This window comes from Staurois parvus, unplaced genomic scaffold (genome assembly GCF_062004578.1).
Source record: "Staurois parvus isolate SC_StPar_1 unplaced genomic scaffold, SC_StPar_1.0 ptg000403l, whole genome shotgun sequence".
NCBI classification, from domain to species: Eukaryota; Metazoa; Chordata; class Amphibia; order Anura; family Ranidae; genus Staurois; species Staurois parvus.
In genome coordinates this window covers 1,104,924-1,123,637 of record NW_028318199.1, presented here as the reverse complement: position 1 = coordinate 1,123,637, position 18,714 = coordinate 1,104,924, and the positions used below count along the sequence as shown (strand labels likewise).

The window sequence follows — 18,714 nt, the reverse complement described above, 5'->3', positions numbered from 1 at the left end:
CCAGGTGGGGATTTTTTTCGAATTAATACCCCACGCTTTTCCGACTGAGAGGTCTAAGGTGGGTTTCCTAATATCGCTACTCTCAGACAAGGCTTTGGCCTGGGCAAATGAGAAGAATGACCCGGTGATTCACGAATTTTCTGGTTTTGGGTATTCGACGTACCGGCTCGCTCTGCCTCGGCTGCCAAGCTGCTCATGTCTATGCATCAGGGTTCACAGAACGTTGCCGAGTACGCCATAGAGTTTCGTACCCTGGCGGCAGAGGTGGGTTGGAACAATGAGGCTCTAGTGGCTGCGTTTTCTCAGGGTCTTTCTGATGCATTGAAGGACGAGATTGCAGCCAAGGAACTGACTGTGGAGCTGGAGGCTCTCATTTCCTTCCTGATCCTGATTGACACCAGGCTCAGGGAGAGGCCTTCACTCAAGGAACGCCTGCGGAGGCCTTCCAATCTACTGGTACCTGTATTTTCTGTCCCACCCGTTCCTCCCTCTCCTCCCACGCCTCCTGGGGATAGATTTTCTGGTGGTGAGCCCATGCAGCTGGGGTTCCCTCGCCTTTCCGAGGGAGAGCAGGCCGCTCGGTGTCGGGAGGGTCGCTGCCTGTACTGTGGCCTTGGTGGGCACTTTTGGCAGTCCTGGCTGGTCTGTCCGGGAAATGCTCGCACCTGAGATCCTGTCAGGGACAGATCTTGGGTGAAGTCTCCCCGGCGTTCCGCAAAGATAAACCAATGATCACCGTTGTCCTCTCCTGGGCGGAGGGCTCGGTGACGGCCCAGGCGTTGGTAGATTCTTGGGCCGGCGGGTTATTTATTGACAGCTCGTTTGCTGCCCAGCACTCCATTCCCCTGAAGGCTCGAGTTACTCCATTGGTTCTCGAGGTGATAGATAGCAGGCCCCTGCAACCGCCGCAGGTTACCCACGAGACTAGGCCAGTTGAAGTACCTATTGGGGCTGTTCACAGGGAGTTGGCCTGTTTTCAGGTAATTTCTTCCCCGCACTATTCGGTGGTTTTGGGGTATCCCTGGCTCCAGAGGCACAATCCAACCTTTAATTGGCGAACGGCCGAGATTCTCTCGTGGTCTCCACAGTGTGGGGCCGGGTGCATTCGTGGGCCGGTTAAGGTGCTGTGTGCCTCCTCGGACTCTGTGTTGCCCACCGATTATGGGGAGTACCTGGACGTGTTTAATAAGGTACGCGCTGGTGCCTTACCTCCTCATCGTCCTTACGACTGCGCCATATCCTTGCAACCCGGTGCCACTCCTCCACGTGGCAGGGTGTATCCTCTCTCGGTTGCAGAGAATAAGGCCATGGAGGAGTACGTTGCGGATGCGCTTTCCCGGGGGCACTTTCGTAAGTCTACTTCCCCAGCAGGAGTGGGCTTTTTCTTTGTAAAGAAGAAGGGTGGTGAATTGAGGCCTTGCATCGATTATAGGGGTCTTAATCGTATCACCATTAAGAATGCCTATCCAATTCCCTTGATTACTGAGTTGTTCGATTGCCTTAAGGGAGCAACGGTCTTTACCAAACTCAACCTTAGGGCGGCGTACAACCTCGTATGGATCAAACAGGGGGATAAGTGGAAGACCGCGTTTAACACCAGAACCGGTCACTATGAATAACTGGTGATGCCCTTCGGGTTGTGTAACGCGCCCGCGGTTTTTCAGGAATTAATAAATGATGTCCTTCGTGACATGTTGCAGCAGTGCGTGGTGGTCTACTTGGATGACATCCTGGTTTACTCTGCCTCCATGGAGTCCCATATCCAGGATGTCAAGCGGGTGCTGCAACGATTACGTGAGAACAAACTTTTTTGTAAACTCGAAGTGCGAATTCCATCGATTCCAAGTTGCCTTTTTGGGCTACATCATTTCTGCAGAGGGATTCTCCATGGACCCTCAGAAGGTTGCGGCGTTTCTGCAGTGGCCTCGTCCCAATGGTCTTCGGCCCATTCAGCGCTTTTTGGGTTTCGCCAACTACTATCGGAAGTTCATCAGGAACTTCTCCACGCTGGCAAAGCCTCTCTCAGACCTAACCAAAAAGGCCAGTAATCCTCACGAGTGGCCATCCGAGGCCATCGTAGCTTTCAGGGCTCTGAAATCCGCCTTCGCTTCGGCTCCGATACTGTCTCATCCCAATCCTGGATTGCCCTTCGTCCTCGAGGTTGATGCATCCGAGACGGGAGTAGGCGCTCTCCTGTTTCAACGTCGGCCCGATGGACCCCTACTTCCCTGTGGGTTCTACTCTAGGAAGCTTTCCTCTGCAGAGTGCAACTACCAGATTGGAGATAGGGAGTTGTTGGCAATCATTCTGGCTCTCAAGGAATGGAGGCACCTGCTCGAGGGCTCCGCGGTTCCGGTCCTCATTCTTACCAATCACAAGAACCTGACATATCTTTCGGATGCCAAGAGATTGATGCCCCGTCAGGCCAGATGGGCCTTGTTCTTGTCGCGGTTCAACTATGTGGTCTCCTATTTGCCTGGTTCCAAAAATGTCAGGGCTGATGCATTAGTTGTCCAGGGAGGACTCTGAGCCAACCTCGGTCATACCTCCGGATCAGATCCTGGCTGCCATTCGCACCAGTCTGACTTCTCCCCTTGGGGAACAGATTTTGGCGGCTCAAACTGATGCTCCTCCCGAGAGACCGGAGGGTAGATGTTTCGTACCCGAGGGGTTGTGCACCCATCTGCTGCGTACCTACCATAATTCCAAAACTGCCGGGCATCCGGGGAGGAACCAGTTGTCTTGGGTCGTCTCTCGTTTATTCTGGTGGCCAACTCTCCGTGCAGACATCGCCTCTTATGTAGCGGCATGTTCGATCTGTGCCCAGAATAAATCTCCACGGCATTTTCCATTGGGTCTTCTGCAAACCATTCCCAATGGGGAGCGTCCTTGGTCACACCTGGGCATGGACTTTATTGTAGACCTCCCTGTGTCTCAGGGTCATACGGTCATTCTCATGGTCGTCGATCGTTTTTCCAAAATGTGCCATTGCATTCCACTCAAGAAATTACCAACAGCACAAGAACTGGCCACGGTTTTTTCCAGGGAGATTTTTCGCCTGCATGGGTTGCCCAAGGTGATTGTCTCGGACCGCGGGAGTCAGTTCGTGTCCAGGTTCTGGCACGCCTTCTGCTCCCAGTTGGGCATTAGGCTCTCTTTCTCTTCAGCCTACCACCCGCAGTCCAATGGGGCTGCGGAGCGTTCCAACCAGGCCTTGGAACAATTCCTTCGTTGTTATATCTCGGACCATCAGGACAATTGGGCCGATCTCCTGCCTTGGGCAGAGTTTGCCAGGAACTCGGCTGTCAACTCCTCCTCCGGGATGTCTCCCTTCATGGCCAACTATGGGTTCCAACCTGCGGTATTACCTGAGAGGTTCTCACCACAGGACATTCCGGCTGTGGAGAACCATCTTGCTGCCCTGCGTTCTTCATGGGGGCAGATCCAGAAGTCCTTGAGGGACTCGGCACAGCGCCAGAAGTTCCAGGCTGATTGCAGATGGCTGCCTGCTCCTTCATACCAGGTCGGCGATTGGGTGTGGTTATCTACTCGCAACCTCAATCTGCGGGTGCCCGCACCTAAACTAGCCCCCCGTTTTGTTGGTCCTTTTCGCATTCTCCGCAAGGTGAATCCGGTGGCCTATGCTCTTGCTCTTCCTCCTGGGATGCGGATCTCCAATGTCTTCCATGTATCCCTGTTGAAGCCTCTGGTCTGCAATCGCTTCACTGTCTCTCTGCCTCGGCCCTGTCCCATCTGGGTTGACGGTCATGAGGAGTATGAGGTGAGCCGGACCCTGGACTCTCGATTGGTGCGCGGTCGGGTGCAGTTCCTGGTTCATTGGCGCGGTTATGGTCCCGAGGAGCGTTCCTGGGTTCCTTCCGCAGATGTCCATGCCCCTGCCCTCCTCCGCGCTTTTCATGCCCGCTTTCCTCAGAAGCCTTTTGTTGAGCCGCGGAGGGGGAGGGGCCCTTGAGGAGGAGGTACTGTCAAGGTCCTACCTTTTCCCAGAGATTGTGCGGCTTCATGTGCTGGCGTCCATCTTGTGTTTCTGCAGAGCATGGTGGGAGTCTTTTATGCCTTCAGGTCTCTGAGGTCCATCCCCCAGAGGGGTGTGGCTGAGCACATATAAGCCTGTGATCCGCACATGCTCTTTGCACTTGTGTCTTGTGTCTTTGTGTAGCTACAGCTCTGTTTATACTCTCGTGACTCTTCTGGAATCTGACTCTGCTTGTGACTAGACCATTCTCTGTGTTTTCCTTTGATCTGACCTTCCGTTGCTGAACCCAGCCCGTGCCCTGTGATTCTCGTCTACTGTTCAGGACTGTTTTGTCCCGTTGTTGTCGACCCGGCCTGCCTAACTACGCTATTGTCATTCCTACCAGCTACGCCATTGGCGGCGGCCATTACCGCAGCCGGGGTGTCTCGGGGGCCGTGAACCTGGTTCCTGGCTGCGTCAAGTCCATCCCCACCATCAGGGGCCCTGGTGAAGGGCAGCCTGGGACTTAGACTCCGCGCCCTGAGGGACTTCGGTCTGTTGGTGGTGGTTGTCATCAGTCAGTGCGTTACCCTGCCACTAGGCCTACCTGTCCGTTCCACAGCCCTGCCCTGACAATAATATGCCCAAATCTTCCTTGTTAGAGTGCACATATGCAAGTATGTCCAAACTAACAAAGCAAAAGCTCCCTATTGCACCAAGACCAAGTTATGTACTAATGAATAGGTCGTGTTCAATGTCCAGCTAGCTATTTTTCTACAATCCTCTTAACAGTAATAAATTGGGCCCCCAATTTATGTTGACTTTGGGCCTTTACCGGCAAATATATATTTGCCAATGTCATATACACAGTAGAGCTGCAAGCATACATTCACCAATGCCAAATCCACAATAGAACTGCAAACATATATTTGCGAATGTTATATACACAATGGAGCCGCATGTAAAATTGCTATGGTGCACAAATAAACGCCAAGATGGCTGAGGAGGCGCTAGAGCAGCTGTCATACCGGAAATGCGTCATGACGTTGGCTGAAGGACGTTTGCACACACCCGGAAGTGGTAGTGGGGAGTGTTAGTGGATGGGAGTGTAGTTAGGAGAGTTTAGTGGTAATTTGCAAGTATATCTTTTAGTTTTGTGAATTGTTCTTTTGTGGAATTCCAGACCACATCTGGACATGGCGAGATTGCTGTTCTCCACCAAGGAGCTGATCCTCATTACTAATAATTGTTGTATTTTCAGTTGAAAACATGTCCAATTCCTAGACCCATTGAAGTACATAGCAGAGGTTCAAGGTTCTTCCTAACTATACAGGTGGCACAGACACAAGCATACACCCAGGGCCACTGTTAGATATCACGGAGCCCCGTACAGCATACCTGACAGCCCCCCACCACCAGAGAAAATATCCAAATTATATTTATGGTAAAAATACACTAAAAACATTATTAATTGACATAATCCCAACCATATTTCTGTGAAATCTAAATGATAAAACTGTACTGAGTTTATAAATAAAGCTGTGTGTGTAATTTAGGTCTTGGGGCTCATTCACATGGGTGCTGTGGCCTTTAGAGTGGGAATCAGTGGTTTGTTTTTGTGGCTATCGCCGTTTGCAGGCAACCTGTTACACAATGGAAATGCTGCAGGTTATAATTTGACAAGCATATGGATGTAGGTGTACAGCCCTAAATACAGACAGTGAGCATTCAGGGCCACTTACCCTCACCTTCCCACCTGTCAGATGACAACCTGTATTCATACAGCTGCTGTGTCCCCATAGTGTAACAGGTGGCTCCAGTCACATGAACAACCCCCTCATTCATGCTGTACAGGCCAGAGGACCTGTGTGAATGGGCATTTTTTACTTTTTTTTCCTCAGCTCATTTAATTTCAATGGGCTGCCTAATGTGTGGGAACATGCAAAAATACTGCAGGCATGTAATTGTAAAAGTGCGTTGCACCTAACCGCACAGTAGTAACGTGGTGCCATGCGTTTTGGTGGCTGTGAATGCATCTGTGTTTACTAGACATGTGGAGGTGCAATTAAGTTTTCATCATGGTACCTGCGCACATCTACAGAGGGCATTGCATTTCTTTGCTGTGCTGGACAATGCGTGCTCTTGCATGCATTTCTGCACCACAAATGGTGTGAACAAGTCCTAAGGGCCAGTTCACACTATAGAAACAGTGTAGATGTGTTCCAGATGCGTTTTTGCATGCACTTTTGATGCATGTTTAGCGTGTTCCAGAGCATTTTGGATGCATTTTTGATGTGTTCCAGTGCATTTTGGATGCGTTTTTGTGTGTTCCAGTGCATTTTGGATGCGTTTTTGACGTGTTCCAGTGCATTTTTTTATGCATTCCAGTTCATTTTTTTTCCCCTCTCTTTTTTCTAAAATGTAATTAGGGACATGTGCGTTTTAGTGTGTTCCAGGGCGTTTTACCACGTTCCAGTTCAGTTCTATGCATAAACAATGCAGCCTGTTTGACTTTTTTGGCAGCACCTGCAACACACTGGAACTGCAAGCGCTGATGTGAACTATGACATTGACAACCATATAACCTTCTTTGGATGCAAAAAAAGCAACTGAAACACACGTAGTGTGAACTGGCCCTAAAGGTTATTATAGGTCAGGGAACGGGACTGACCAGGAATTGTGAATTCAATCAGACTAGTGGTGAAATACAATCAGGAATCGTATAATAATGTGAGATTTGAGCTGTAGGTGATAGGAAATGAGACACATTAACAAGATCATAAAATAAATAGTTAAATAAAAAGAGTGGGGTGGTGATGCATAGATTTGCAGATGGAACAGGTGATGACGGGGGGTGTGGGTCAAGTTGTATAAGGAGACAGTTTTAAGGGCTCGTTCACACTTGGCTTTATTTCTAACTCTTCCCAAACGCCCCTATAGCATTTGACAGGTGTTTGGGAAGCGGTTTTTATGCTCCCCAAACGCCCTATGTGCGGTTTTGAGGCATGTGATAAGCATTTACCAAGCGTGAAAACTGCACCACAAATGCCTGTAGTGAAGTTAAATGGTATTGACGCTCCAAAAATGCCTCGCAACCACACCACAAATGTCTGCCAGGCATTTGAGGAGCGGAACCATAGACTTGAATGGGAGGCTTCAACTCCTCCTGACTCGACAGGAGGAGCCATTTTGCCCTGATGCAATGCTAACGCTTCAGTGTGAATAGCACTGTGTGCTGCCATGTGCAGAATTTTCATAGGCATTTGAGAAGTGTAAAAAACGCTTCCCAAATGCCTGTCTGATGCCTGCTGACAAAGCTAGTGTGAACGCAGCCTTAGAGAATATAAAGTTGTAATGAAATATAAACAGAAGGAAAACTGAAAATTTCAAACTTGTGAGAAGAAAAGGACGTAGGTAAGATTCACTCCCTTTCCACTTTCTAGTCAGTAGCCAAAATTTTAATTAATTGATCTATATTCCTGGCACTGACAGAACCCTGGAAATTGATCTCCATATTTTGGGCATTCACAAATGTCAAGGAGCTTACAATCTAATGCAGGCCATAGATGGGTCGAAAATCGGCCAAAAAAAAAATTGCCCAATTTTTGCACCGTCAGTGGGTTAATTGGTTGGCCGTTTAATCGGGGTTTTGGCACATTTTTTTTTTTCTATTGGTAAAGTTGGAAAGAAGAAGAAGCATTCCAGTCCGCTATTATATTTTACATGAAAAATCTTGCGGTTGCAACAATGTATCTATTTGTATCTGAATAAAAACATCTGTATTCGAAATGGATACAATGTTGCAACCGCAAAACTTTTCATGTAAAATATAATAGCAGAGCTCTCTGCAAGGGACAGAAGTAAAAATGCCAGCTGTAGACGGGATGAAAATCAGACGATTATTTTGCTGTTGGTAGTAACATCAGCTGATTGAATGACCGATTTTTTTTTTTTTTTTTTTTTACATATACTAGGCCCAATTAACCTAACAGCATGTCTTTGGAGTGTTGGTAGAAACATACCTATGCAGAGAAAGCATGCAAACTGAGATGCAGCCATGGCTAGGATTAGACCTCATGACCCACGTGCTGTAAGTTCTGAGTTCTAACCACTAAACTACTGTAAGGGACAGATTTTTTGCTGCAATGTAGAATAGTTATATTGTTTATATAATTTTACCAGCACTCGCTTTATCATTATTTTTAGACTTCTAAAATGGTATTACACAAGATCAATATAAATATAGGTATATATATGAAGGTAGCAGCTAGCACTCAGGGTATTGGCAACAGTCCCAGAATAGAAATATGATAAAATAATAGTGCAGTGCTATAAATGCATGTTATCAATCAACGCATGTAAAATCCAAAAAGTGCAATTTATTTTAGGTACTTTTTATAGTGCTGTCAATTTATGCAATGCTTTACACATATATTGTATATTCCCATCAGTCCCTAACCCTCAAGGGCTGTACAATCTAAGGTCCCTAACTCGCATTCATACACTAGGGCCAATTTGGACAGGAATCAATACACCTACCAGCATGTCTTTGGAGTGTGGGAGGAAACTGGAGTACTCAGAGGAAACACTGCAAGCACAGGGAGAACATGCAAACTCCATGCAGGAGGTGCCATGGTCAGGAATTGAACCCATGACCCATTTACTGCAAGGCAGATGTGCTAACCATTAAGCCACTGTGCTGCCCAATAATGATGATGTAAACTGGTAAATGGTGCTAAAAAAAAGTTCATATAATCATTCCTGAATAATGGAATGTCCTTCGTGTGAGAGTATCAACTCAGAGAGTGCCTATGAATGGCACGTGTGGTTTATCCATGACGAACAGTAGTGCATGAACTCGTGAAAGGTAAACCACCCTTGGGACGTGTGTATTACACTATTAAGCACCTTTCTGGCTCCTGTGGCTGAGCTAATTCCTCCCCTTACCATTTTGGCACCCACCCTGATGGATGGATGGAGTTGGATGACTAACCCATAGCTGCCAGCATACCGCTGCACCCCCAGATGTGTGATGTGTATAACCCATGCGCATTAATACCTTAACATAGAATAGTTACATGATTAAAGAGAAGGAAGCTAAATCATTATATTGGGAACTTAGAACTAGACATTCCAAATTATTTGAGATATAAGTGTGAAAATGTTTAACATTTGAAAATAGAATGTATGACATTCATTAGGAAATGCATTAGTTGTCAGATAATTTTGGAGAAACAGCAAAAAGAAAAAAAAAATTATAGGTGTACTTTTTATGTTGCATTCCAAGTATTCTCTTATGCAAACAGGAAAATGCCAACAGTACAAAGCCCGCTCTTGTGCGCCATCTAGTGAATGTATCCGGTATTGCACCTAAAAATGTGCCAGATGCGATTCCACATTTACTAATAGTAAAGTAGATGTTCGTCAATGAGATTGCTAGACGCCTCTCAGAAGACTGACAGGTCTTGATTGATTTGAGTCTGCCTGAATGTTCAGAGTCTGCTGGTAGACTCAAGTCTTATTAAATCAGGGCCTAAGATTCTCTACTCAAATATCTTTAGTTTATTATTAGTTTGCTTTATTTATTTTTTTATTTTTGTAGAAATACTCTTGGTATACTTTGAAATTATAACTAATTCTCAGTTTTGGGAGAAATTTTCATCCACGCTTAGACCAAGAAAAGCTGTAATATCTCTTTGATTATAATTAATGTTTTCACTTTGTCATCATTAATGTAACCTTGATTACTGAACTTTGTTATGGGATTATTATATATATTGGATACTAATCTTCAATGGTTACATGTTATTTACACTGATATTGTGATGAGGTAATGCCACAATTTTCTTTTTTTTTTTTTTTTTTTTTTTTTAATGTTTTCCTGTATTTTTTTTCAAATAACATTTTGCGAAAAAAAAAAAGGGACATGTATAAAATATAAAAATAAAGGAACACAAAGATCATTCAAGAGTTACAAAGGGCATAGCAAAATGTCGAAAGGAAATCAAAGCCACAAAAAAATCAAAATGAACGATAGGTTGTGAAAGATTAAGATGAACCCACTAAAATTCTATACATTTATCAATGGTAAAAAGGTCAGGTTTTTACATTTTACAAAACAACTAGTGAATGGGGACAAAAAGCATATGCATTTATCGAATACTTTCTTCAGCTGTGCGTATTTAAAAGACAATAGGGGAGCTCAAATCCATAGCGGGGATAGTTCTGACACAGTTCCAAAAGAACCCGAATGGCTCAAAATTGATATGGTCTAGAAATAGAGATAAAATAACTGTTAATAAAGCACCTGGACCAGATGGCTTATACCATATGTGTCCTCACAGGACACATATTGAGCGCTATTTCAGAGTCATTGTTTCTAATTTTTAGAGATTCTTTAATGGCTGATCAGTACTACTTGATTGGTGCAAGACCAAGGCACAAGACCAGTGTGGTGCCTATATTTAAAAGGAATAAAAGTCTCTTGTATAGTTACTTGTAACTATAGACCGGTTAGTTTAAGTTCTATAGTTGGGAAGATACATGAATAAAAGTTTGATGAAAAAAGAAGAAAAAATGGAGTATGCTCTGTTTAACATTCAGCAGCATTACCTTCTGCCCTGTTTCCCAAGATTGCATTCTATGTCACCTGCTCTGCCCCTGAGGTGCACAAGGATACAATATCAGGAAGCAGGATGGAAGGTAATGCTAAATGCTGACAGTTAAACGGAGCATACTCCAATTTTAAGGGGGACAATAATGAGTGTATATACTGTATACTGATGGTTGTTTCCACAAGCTACAGCCTCTATCCTTATTGCAACCTGTGGTATTTTAAGGAATAGTGAATTCCATATATCTGTAGTGCACCAGTTACTGTGCACATAAATATGTGAGTCCATTTTTATCTTTGTTTCTAAATAAATTTGTGGATTATTGCAGAAAGCACTATGATGGTTTACATTTTTTTTTAATCTTTGAGGACTATCTTTGGATATGTTGAATTGTATATATTGTCCAATGGAATCATGAGGGGATCTCAGCCTCCTGTTACACCAAGGCATGGTTTTCCCTTAACCTCCCTGGCGCTATTCCCTAGTGTAGCTCGGGGGTTAACTTTCAGGACCAAAAAGTGGTAACCTCGAGCTACACTCGGGATTACCCTGCAGCGTTGCTCAGAGATTCCCTCTTGCACCTATTTATTTATTTCAGGTACTTATATAGTGCCATCAATTGATGCAGCGCTTTACACATATATATTGTACATTCACATCAGTCCCTAACCCTCAAGGGGTGTACAATCTAAGGTCCCTAACTTACAATCATACATACACATATTAGGGCAATTTAGACAGGATCCAATTAATCTACCAGCATGTCTTTGGACTTACCTTGCCCTTCGCTCCCACGATGTCCCCCCTGCAGCATCCCCGGCCATCTCCTCCAGCTGATGCCGGCATCCGTCTTCCGGGTTTCATTCCCTGAGAGCGTCGGGATATACAGGGGACAGAACCGGCAGGAAATTCAAAAATTTTAAAAGTGACATTCACTCAATACACTAAAATCACATAGTATAGCATTACTGTATCAAACCCAGAGGCGGACTGACCATTTGGAAACTCGGGCACTGTCCGAGGGCCCAGGGTCAGTAGGGGGCCCCATGAGATGCCCCTGGTACCTTTTTGTTTCATAGGCTTTTTTGAGTTTGGGCAAGGACACAGGGGCCCCATAATCCCCTATTGCCCGGGGGCCCCATGCGTTGTCAGTCCGCCCTTGATCAAACCATTTCACATACATTTTGTCCCTAGTGCTTTCTCCTGTGCCCTGCCTGCATTTTTACTGTTCTTTCTGCCTGGAAACTGAGAAACGTCCATGGCGTCCAAAAAGCGTCCCTTTAGGTCAAAAGTGGTTTTAGACCAGCTAGAGAACAGCGATAGTAAATTAGAACCACTTGCAGAATTGAGTGATAATGATTTGTGAGGAAATTCAGACATTGAAAATGATTTTGCGACTAAGCTCAGTGATGTGTGAACTTGGCACTCTATTTCAAATTTCAGTGTTTTTGGTTTGATTACATTATTGAATTAAATTTATTATTATGATGTTCTTTTTTATGATTATTTATTATATTATAATTTATGATTTCTTTTAATTTTTTTCAGACAGATTTCAGTGAGTTATTCGTAAGAATGACAGGCCTACAATAAAAAAATGACATATTTCCATGCAAAAAAAATTACAGCTTTGAGCACAGAAATATTTACATAATCAGACCGCTAGGGAGGTTAAAAAGACAGGTGCTATTTGACCTAATTTATGTTGGTCAAAACATAAGCTGAAGGTGTGTGCATCACGGGGTGTTTGTTTTCACAGAAGTGTGGAGCACAGTCTTGAAGATTTTGGACTTATGTTAATAAACACAAGGCACTTTATCTGAACTTTATTCTAATTTTTAAATCTATTTTTGTTTTTACATTTTGTTGAAATGTTTTGAATGGATAGTATTTTATATCACTAAATTTGGTTGAACCATGATTGCATGAACTGTGGCGCTCTGCAGCCAACTTTTACAGTTTGGTCTACCGAACGTAAAGGCAGCCAGCCACATGAAGAGAGGCAAGAAGAGTCAAGGACCTCCCCAGGTACTTTATAGCAGTGGTGACCTATTGCTCTTCCTGCTCTACCACCTGTCATACCCCCTGTGGAGACAACATGGCGCTACTACCTAGTAAGACCACAAAGCCCACCTCTATAGCACTGCTCCTGCCTACTGAAACCTTACAAGCAACCAACTATGTGAAGAACAAGAGCAGAGTGCTCTTGCCAGAGGAAGTTTGAAGTATGTCCATTCCAACCGCAATTCTGAACTTGTGATTCCTACCCATTCACACTTCTGCTAAATGCAAAGACTTGGCAACACTAACCACCAAGTGGAACTGGGCATCTTTTACCTCACAGTTCAAACAGTTCCTACATGATGAACTTAGAGACATAAAGGAATCCCTCCAGAGCCCCACTGCCCAAGTGCAGACTAAAGAATTGCTTAAGGCTTGTAAAGTTGTATTGCCTACCTTGAGTAGACACATAAGCAAAGAGATCAACAACTAGTCTCCATGCAACTGCACCAGAATGATCTAGAGGACAGAAGTAGATTCAACAATTTTAAAGATTAGGGGGATTCATGAAGCCACAGGTGAGTCAGATCTGAAAACTTCTAATCTCTCTCTTCTTAACATTCATTGATCCAGCCCCAACCACTGAGCTCAAACTGGGTATAGATATAGTACACTGGATCCAAGCGCCACACAACACTGACTGACACTAAACCTTCAGATACCTTGTCCTGAGTGCCCTTATATAAAATTAAGAAAGATCCTGCGTAAGGTCTGGACGAAAGGGTTCATTGACGCTGATGGGACCACTATACAGATCCTCCCTGATCTCTCATGGTGTCTGTTACAGATGCACTGCATAATGAAACCATTGCCTGAAAAAAATCAACTCCTCAGAAGTAAGCTACTGCTAGGGATACCACTTTCATTTGCAAATTTGTAAAAACAAAAGTACTTTTTTTCTTCAGTTGTTGAGACAACTAGTAGACCTCTTCAGCTTTCTTTATTAATCTCCTGTCTCAATTCTGGACTGAACAGTTCTGGAGGTCCCTTCATTTTAACCTGCACCTTCACAACCACAGAAGAATGTGAACTATCAAGGGGCAACTCCACCACTGTGATTGTCAAACACGCCCCACATAAGACACTTCATTTCAAGGGCATTCAATAGTGGAAACTAGTCTAAATTTGACATAGCACTTGCCTGACTTATTACCACCTCCTTACCAAACTCCCCATAGTTCTGTTTCTCTTCTGAATCTGCTCCTTCACCTTGAGCTCTCCTTCCCTTTTGGTTGTGTAGATTTCCTACAGCCTAGCACAGCACAAATCTACTCTCTAAAAGCAAAAGGGTTAGTATCCTAATTTCCACAGCAGTGCAATGATGATACAGACCTAAGAAGCCAAGAGGTTACCCTGGCAACAGTATATCTCCCTAAAAGACCAATTGCAGCAAGCCTTAATTTGTTGCAAAGCTACTCAGACCTTTTTATACTGGAGGGTGACTTCAGCCTTGCACTTGATCCACTATTAATGCTTTGATACAAAAAAAAAAACAAGTTTTCTTCAGTTAATGGATATATGGCAGGTACCACATCCTGATACCAGGAATTACACATTTTACTCACCACCACATCTTGATTTCCCACTTGGCTTTCATCAAAACAAAAGATAAAGCTGAGTGGGAGCTAACAAAGACCTCCAATGAAACACAAATTATATATGTCCCTATAAACCTCACTATCAGACACCTAACGGGTATTGGAAACAGAATGACTCTCATAGGAGAGCATCCCACAAAAATGATCTCAATGAACAGCTTAGTAATTATTTCAGAGAAAGTGAGAGCCAAAACATCCACCTGAAGTGGTATGGAAAGCTCACAAGTGTGTGATGAGAGGCATCTTGGGCATAAGTGCACTAAACTTAAAAAAACAATGGGCATGTCCAAGATGGCGACCTGAGCGGTTGCATGTTTCAGAGCTCTGCTGGACTACTTTCAGACCATCCTGTCTCCGGCTCCTCTCTCCCCCTGGGAGACATGTCAGCTGCCTCCTGATGCCGCATAAGCCCTCTGGTACTTAACAGAGGGGTAAGAAGCATCACTTTCCACCGATTGTAGAAGCAGCAATGCTGGACTCTGCTCACCATGTGGCTGCTTTCCCCTGCTTTGTCTCTAACATGGCATCCCAGTCAGAGGGTGAGGATCATGTGGACACCCCGCAGCCCAGTTTTCAGAATGGTATGGCAGGGATTTCCTCCTGCCAGGTCTCCCTCAGCACCAAAATCGAGGCTGATGTGGGCCTTATTCAACAGCATTTGGGCAAGATCTGAATCAGTCTATCGATGGCTGAATAACGGATTGGCCAGACTGAGAACATGGTTGCAGAACACACCACCTCCTCCCTTTGTACTCTACAGTGGATGATGCTGAAAAGCGTAATAGGCAGAATAACCTGTGGATTGTGGGCCTTGCAGAGGTGCTGGAAGGCAAGAACACCAGTCTTTCGTTCCCTGCTGCCTGCAGCTCAATTTTTGCTCTGCTTTACTGTAGAAAGGGTGCATCGCATCCTACCTACACTGGGACCTCTGGGATCCCCCCACGTGCTCTAATCTTCAGGCTGCTTAACTTCAGGGTCCAGGATGAGGCCCTCAGAACTGGTCGGGTTGTGGGTGAGCTGTAATATCACAATACCAAGCTGCTTATATTCTGGGATTATTCGACTGAAACTCAGAAGCTCCGCAAGTCCTTGGACCAAATAAAGATGGCACTGCGGGCATGTGCTGCCTGTTACAGTATGCTTTTTCCTGCAAAGCTGTGAGTTCAAGATGGGGAGACCGTCTGCTTTTTTACCTCAGCCCGAGATGCTGCTTCATGGCTGGACACACTTCCTCCTCACCAATGAGTCGATGTCTGTGAGTTCTATTGCTATTGTCTTTCAATTACCTTTTGTACCTCAACTCCATGTTCCCATACAACTACAAGGAGCCTCTACTTGTTGATGTCTTACCTGACAACAATTGCTGTGCTTCACTGCCGGGTTGCCTGGACTACAATTGTTACCTCCTTCTTTATCCCTTATGAGGCAGCAACCTACTGCACAGAAGTTTTATGATGTTGTTTCTCTATCTGTTCTTAAGCTGGTGCCCCTGTATTGCCCAGTTGAAAATGGATCCTTTTACCTGTTCCAGTAATGCTATTAAAATGTGAGATGGGGAAACAGCTCTCATTGTTTGAGTACTGCTTGTGTGGAGTAAATTTAATGTTTTTTGACTGACATTCTGCAGTTTAGCCACAAGATGTCCCTGTTTTTCTAACACAGCCTCAGACTGCATATATCTTTCTATATTCATGAAGAGGTGGAGTTTTCACACAGAGTTGAGAGAAACAGTAAGAGGAGAGAGCAGCCATGTTCTAGAGAATGGTGAATGAGGGGGGCTGTGTGAGCTGAGAATCTGATGACATCCAGGTGTGAGGGCATCCCTCCGTAACCAGAGCTGCAGCTAAGTGAAGCTGATGAGATTGCTGCCAGGAAGCTGATGAGATTGCTGCCAGGAATGCTGATGAGAGCAGAGGAACTAAGCAACATATACGACGAGACCGCATGCTTGTTGGAGAGACAATTTGTTCTGTTCAGAGTCCCCAGCGGATGCAAAGCAAACCCGGGTCGATAAGATCGTGCATGCACCTCATTTCAGTGTTGGCGCCTTGAGACTGAGTCCAAGCCTATAGTTAGTTAGTTAGGGTCTCTGTTTGTGTCAGGCCACAAGTGTTGTTACTGATCATTGGAAGGACTCCACAACTTAAAGTGACATTTCACATTGGAGAGCTGATAAAATCTTACAAACTCAAGCCAGACTGGCGTTTTGCTCAGAAGGAATACTCAGGCACGTGCTGCAGGACCAGTTATGGGAGAGGGAATACTGTAGATTTGTGTAAGATTGTAAGCTGTTGTGCTGCACCGCAGGCTAGCCCATACCGTACACCCATACACTGATTCCTGCTCTTTTAGGGTAATAGCGGATAAGGTGTGGCAGCTTAGTTGTGCCCGCCAGTAGGTAAATTACTACTCCTTTCTACCTTCATCATAAGAAGGCGCCGTGTGCCTTTGGGCTGAGTGTATGTAAATTTATTGTATGTTCCCAGCAGTCTGGGTTGTGTTTATTTGCCACATCTAAAATTAGTAAAATTCTGTTGTGGCAAAAGCTGGTGTTGGGGTTGCTTTCCTCGTCCGTGACTTCACTGTATCCTGGGGAGCCCACTCCGGTACACGGCTTACAAAAACACATTGGAGTCTACTCTTTTTGTTGCCTAAGTGACTTGCGCCCTCCATCCATTTTTGTTTCTGTTGGGAGTTTTTGGAACTCATGCATCCCTTCCAAATGTGGGAAATGCGGGGTGGGGGGTTAGTTGATCTGCTGTTGCTGATCTTTTTGGGGCTTGTTTTCTGTTATGCGGATACATTTGTCTGCGGGGGCCTGTTGCTTCTGTTGATTGCATTAGTATTAATTTTTGACATGGCATCTCCGCTCTACCTAAACTTCCAGTATGTGTCCCTGGGGTTAAGTCTCTGGGTCTGGTGCACTGTCGTTTAGGCCTGAAGCCTCTTCACTGGGTACTCCTCCATGCTGCTCATATTTCTTTATTGGTTCCCTATGTCTGGGGCTTGAAATCAGCTGTCAAGCAGTCTCTTGTGTTTAAATTCCTGCAGAAATTCACTCCCCACATCTGCATATTGCAGGAGACTCATTTAGTAGGCTCTGAAATACTTAGTTTACACAAACCATAGGTGGCTATCCATTACCACTCTACCCATTCCAATTATGCTAGAGGAGGCAGTGTACTTGTCTGCAGATCTCTCCCATTCCAGATACTGGATGTGTGCACAGACCCAGGTTGTAGATATGTGATCCTTCATTCTCTTATATATGGTAAACGCTTGGTACTTGTGGGTTTATGCCTTCTTCCCTCTGCCAATGTACAGGTTTTATATGACGTAATGCATTTATTGATGGGTTATGATACTTCTGAGGTCTTCCTCTTTGGTGATTTCAATATGGTCCCTTTTCAGGACCTGGACAGGTTCCAACCCATGGCCCGTTCCTCCACTGATCTCTCACAAAGGGCTACATTTGTACTGACAGATGTCTGGCAACAATTCCATCCCTCCAGTAGGGAGTATACATGCCATTCAACTTCACATAGAGCTTTGTCACTTTTAGATCTAGTAATTGCATCGTCTGGAGCCCTCCGCTGTGTGCAAGAGGTTCAATATTTATCTGGAAGGATCTCTGACCATGCTTCTCTCTCTGTAACTCTTTCTCTCAAACTCCAGGGCCTAAGGTTGTGGCACCTTTCCAGGTTTTGTACAATGGATGCTAGGATACAAGAACCACTTATGGAAGCCATATGTAACTAATGGGTATTTAACGATGATTCAGCTTATCCTAAAGTGATGTGGGATGCCTTCAAATCCTGGGTGATGGGAGAATATATCTCCCATATCTCTAGAATCCAAAGGGAGGCGGTTTGTTCACTGGAGATCCTGGAGGAGGAGGCTAGAAAATGTGAAGAAGCATATGTAGAATCCCCTAAAAGGGACAGATATTCGACCTGGCACTGAGAAAGCATCAGTTTATAGAAATGAGCAAACTAAAAAGTCATTACATTCCACACAGAGTATTTGAGTAAGGGGAAAAAAACAGTCGGTTATTGGCTTGGTTGGCTAAGGGACAGGTGGCCTTCACACATATAGCGAGAGTTCAGGATGCAAAGGGCTCCCTGCTGATGGCCCCCCAGTGAGATTAATAGCTGGTTCTTGGAATTTTTTTAGGAGATGTATTCCTCCAGAGCTTGTTTTTCTCCCCCTTTGTGGCAGGTCCTATGTCGGTTCGGATTTGTCCCTAAGTTTCTACGCTGGGTTTGAATGCTCTATAGGGCACCTAGGCTGTGGATATGCACTAATGACTGGATATCAGATCCATTTTTACTTCATAGAGGTACCCTCCAGTATTGTCCCCTGTCTTCTGTTCTGTTTGCCCTGACCCTGGAGTCTGGCGATTTTTAGACAGGTAATGTTCGGCGGTTCGGGGCTTGCAGATCGGGCAGATGGAGGAAAAATTGTC

General features: G+C 44.9%; 1 protein-coding gene across 6 annotated transcripts in view; it reads right to left on the bottom strand.

Moving 5' to 3' along the window:
* The window catches only part of HBEGF (heparin binding EGF like growth factor), a 906,786-nt gene that overhangs the window by 805,337 nt on the left and 82,735 nt on the right, over positions 1-18,714 (bottom strand). For 4 of the 6 annotated variants that reach the window (XM_089686635.1, XM_089686638.1, XM_089686636.1 and 1 more), the window contains exon 3: positions 11,368-11,457. The exons of the other annotated variants lie outside the window; for them this stretch is intronic. In XM_089686635.1, coding sequence (XP_089542761.1) covers positions 11,368-11,457 — 90 coding nt within the window. The remainder of the gene's footprint in view (positions 1-11,367; positions 11,458-18,714) is intronic. 6 annotated transcript variants of the gene reach the window in all.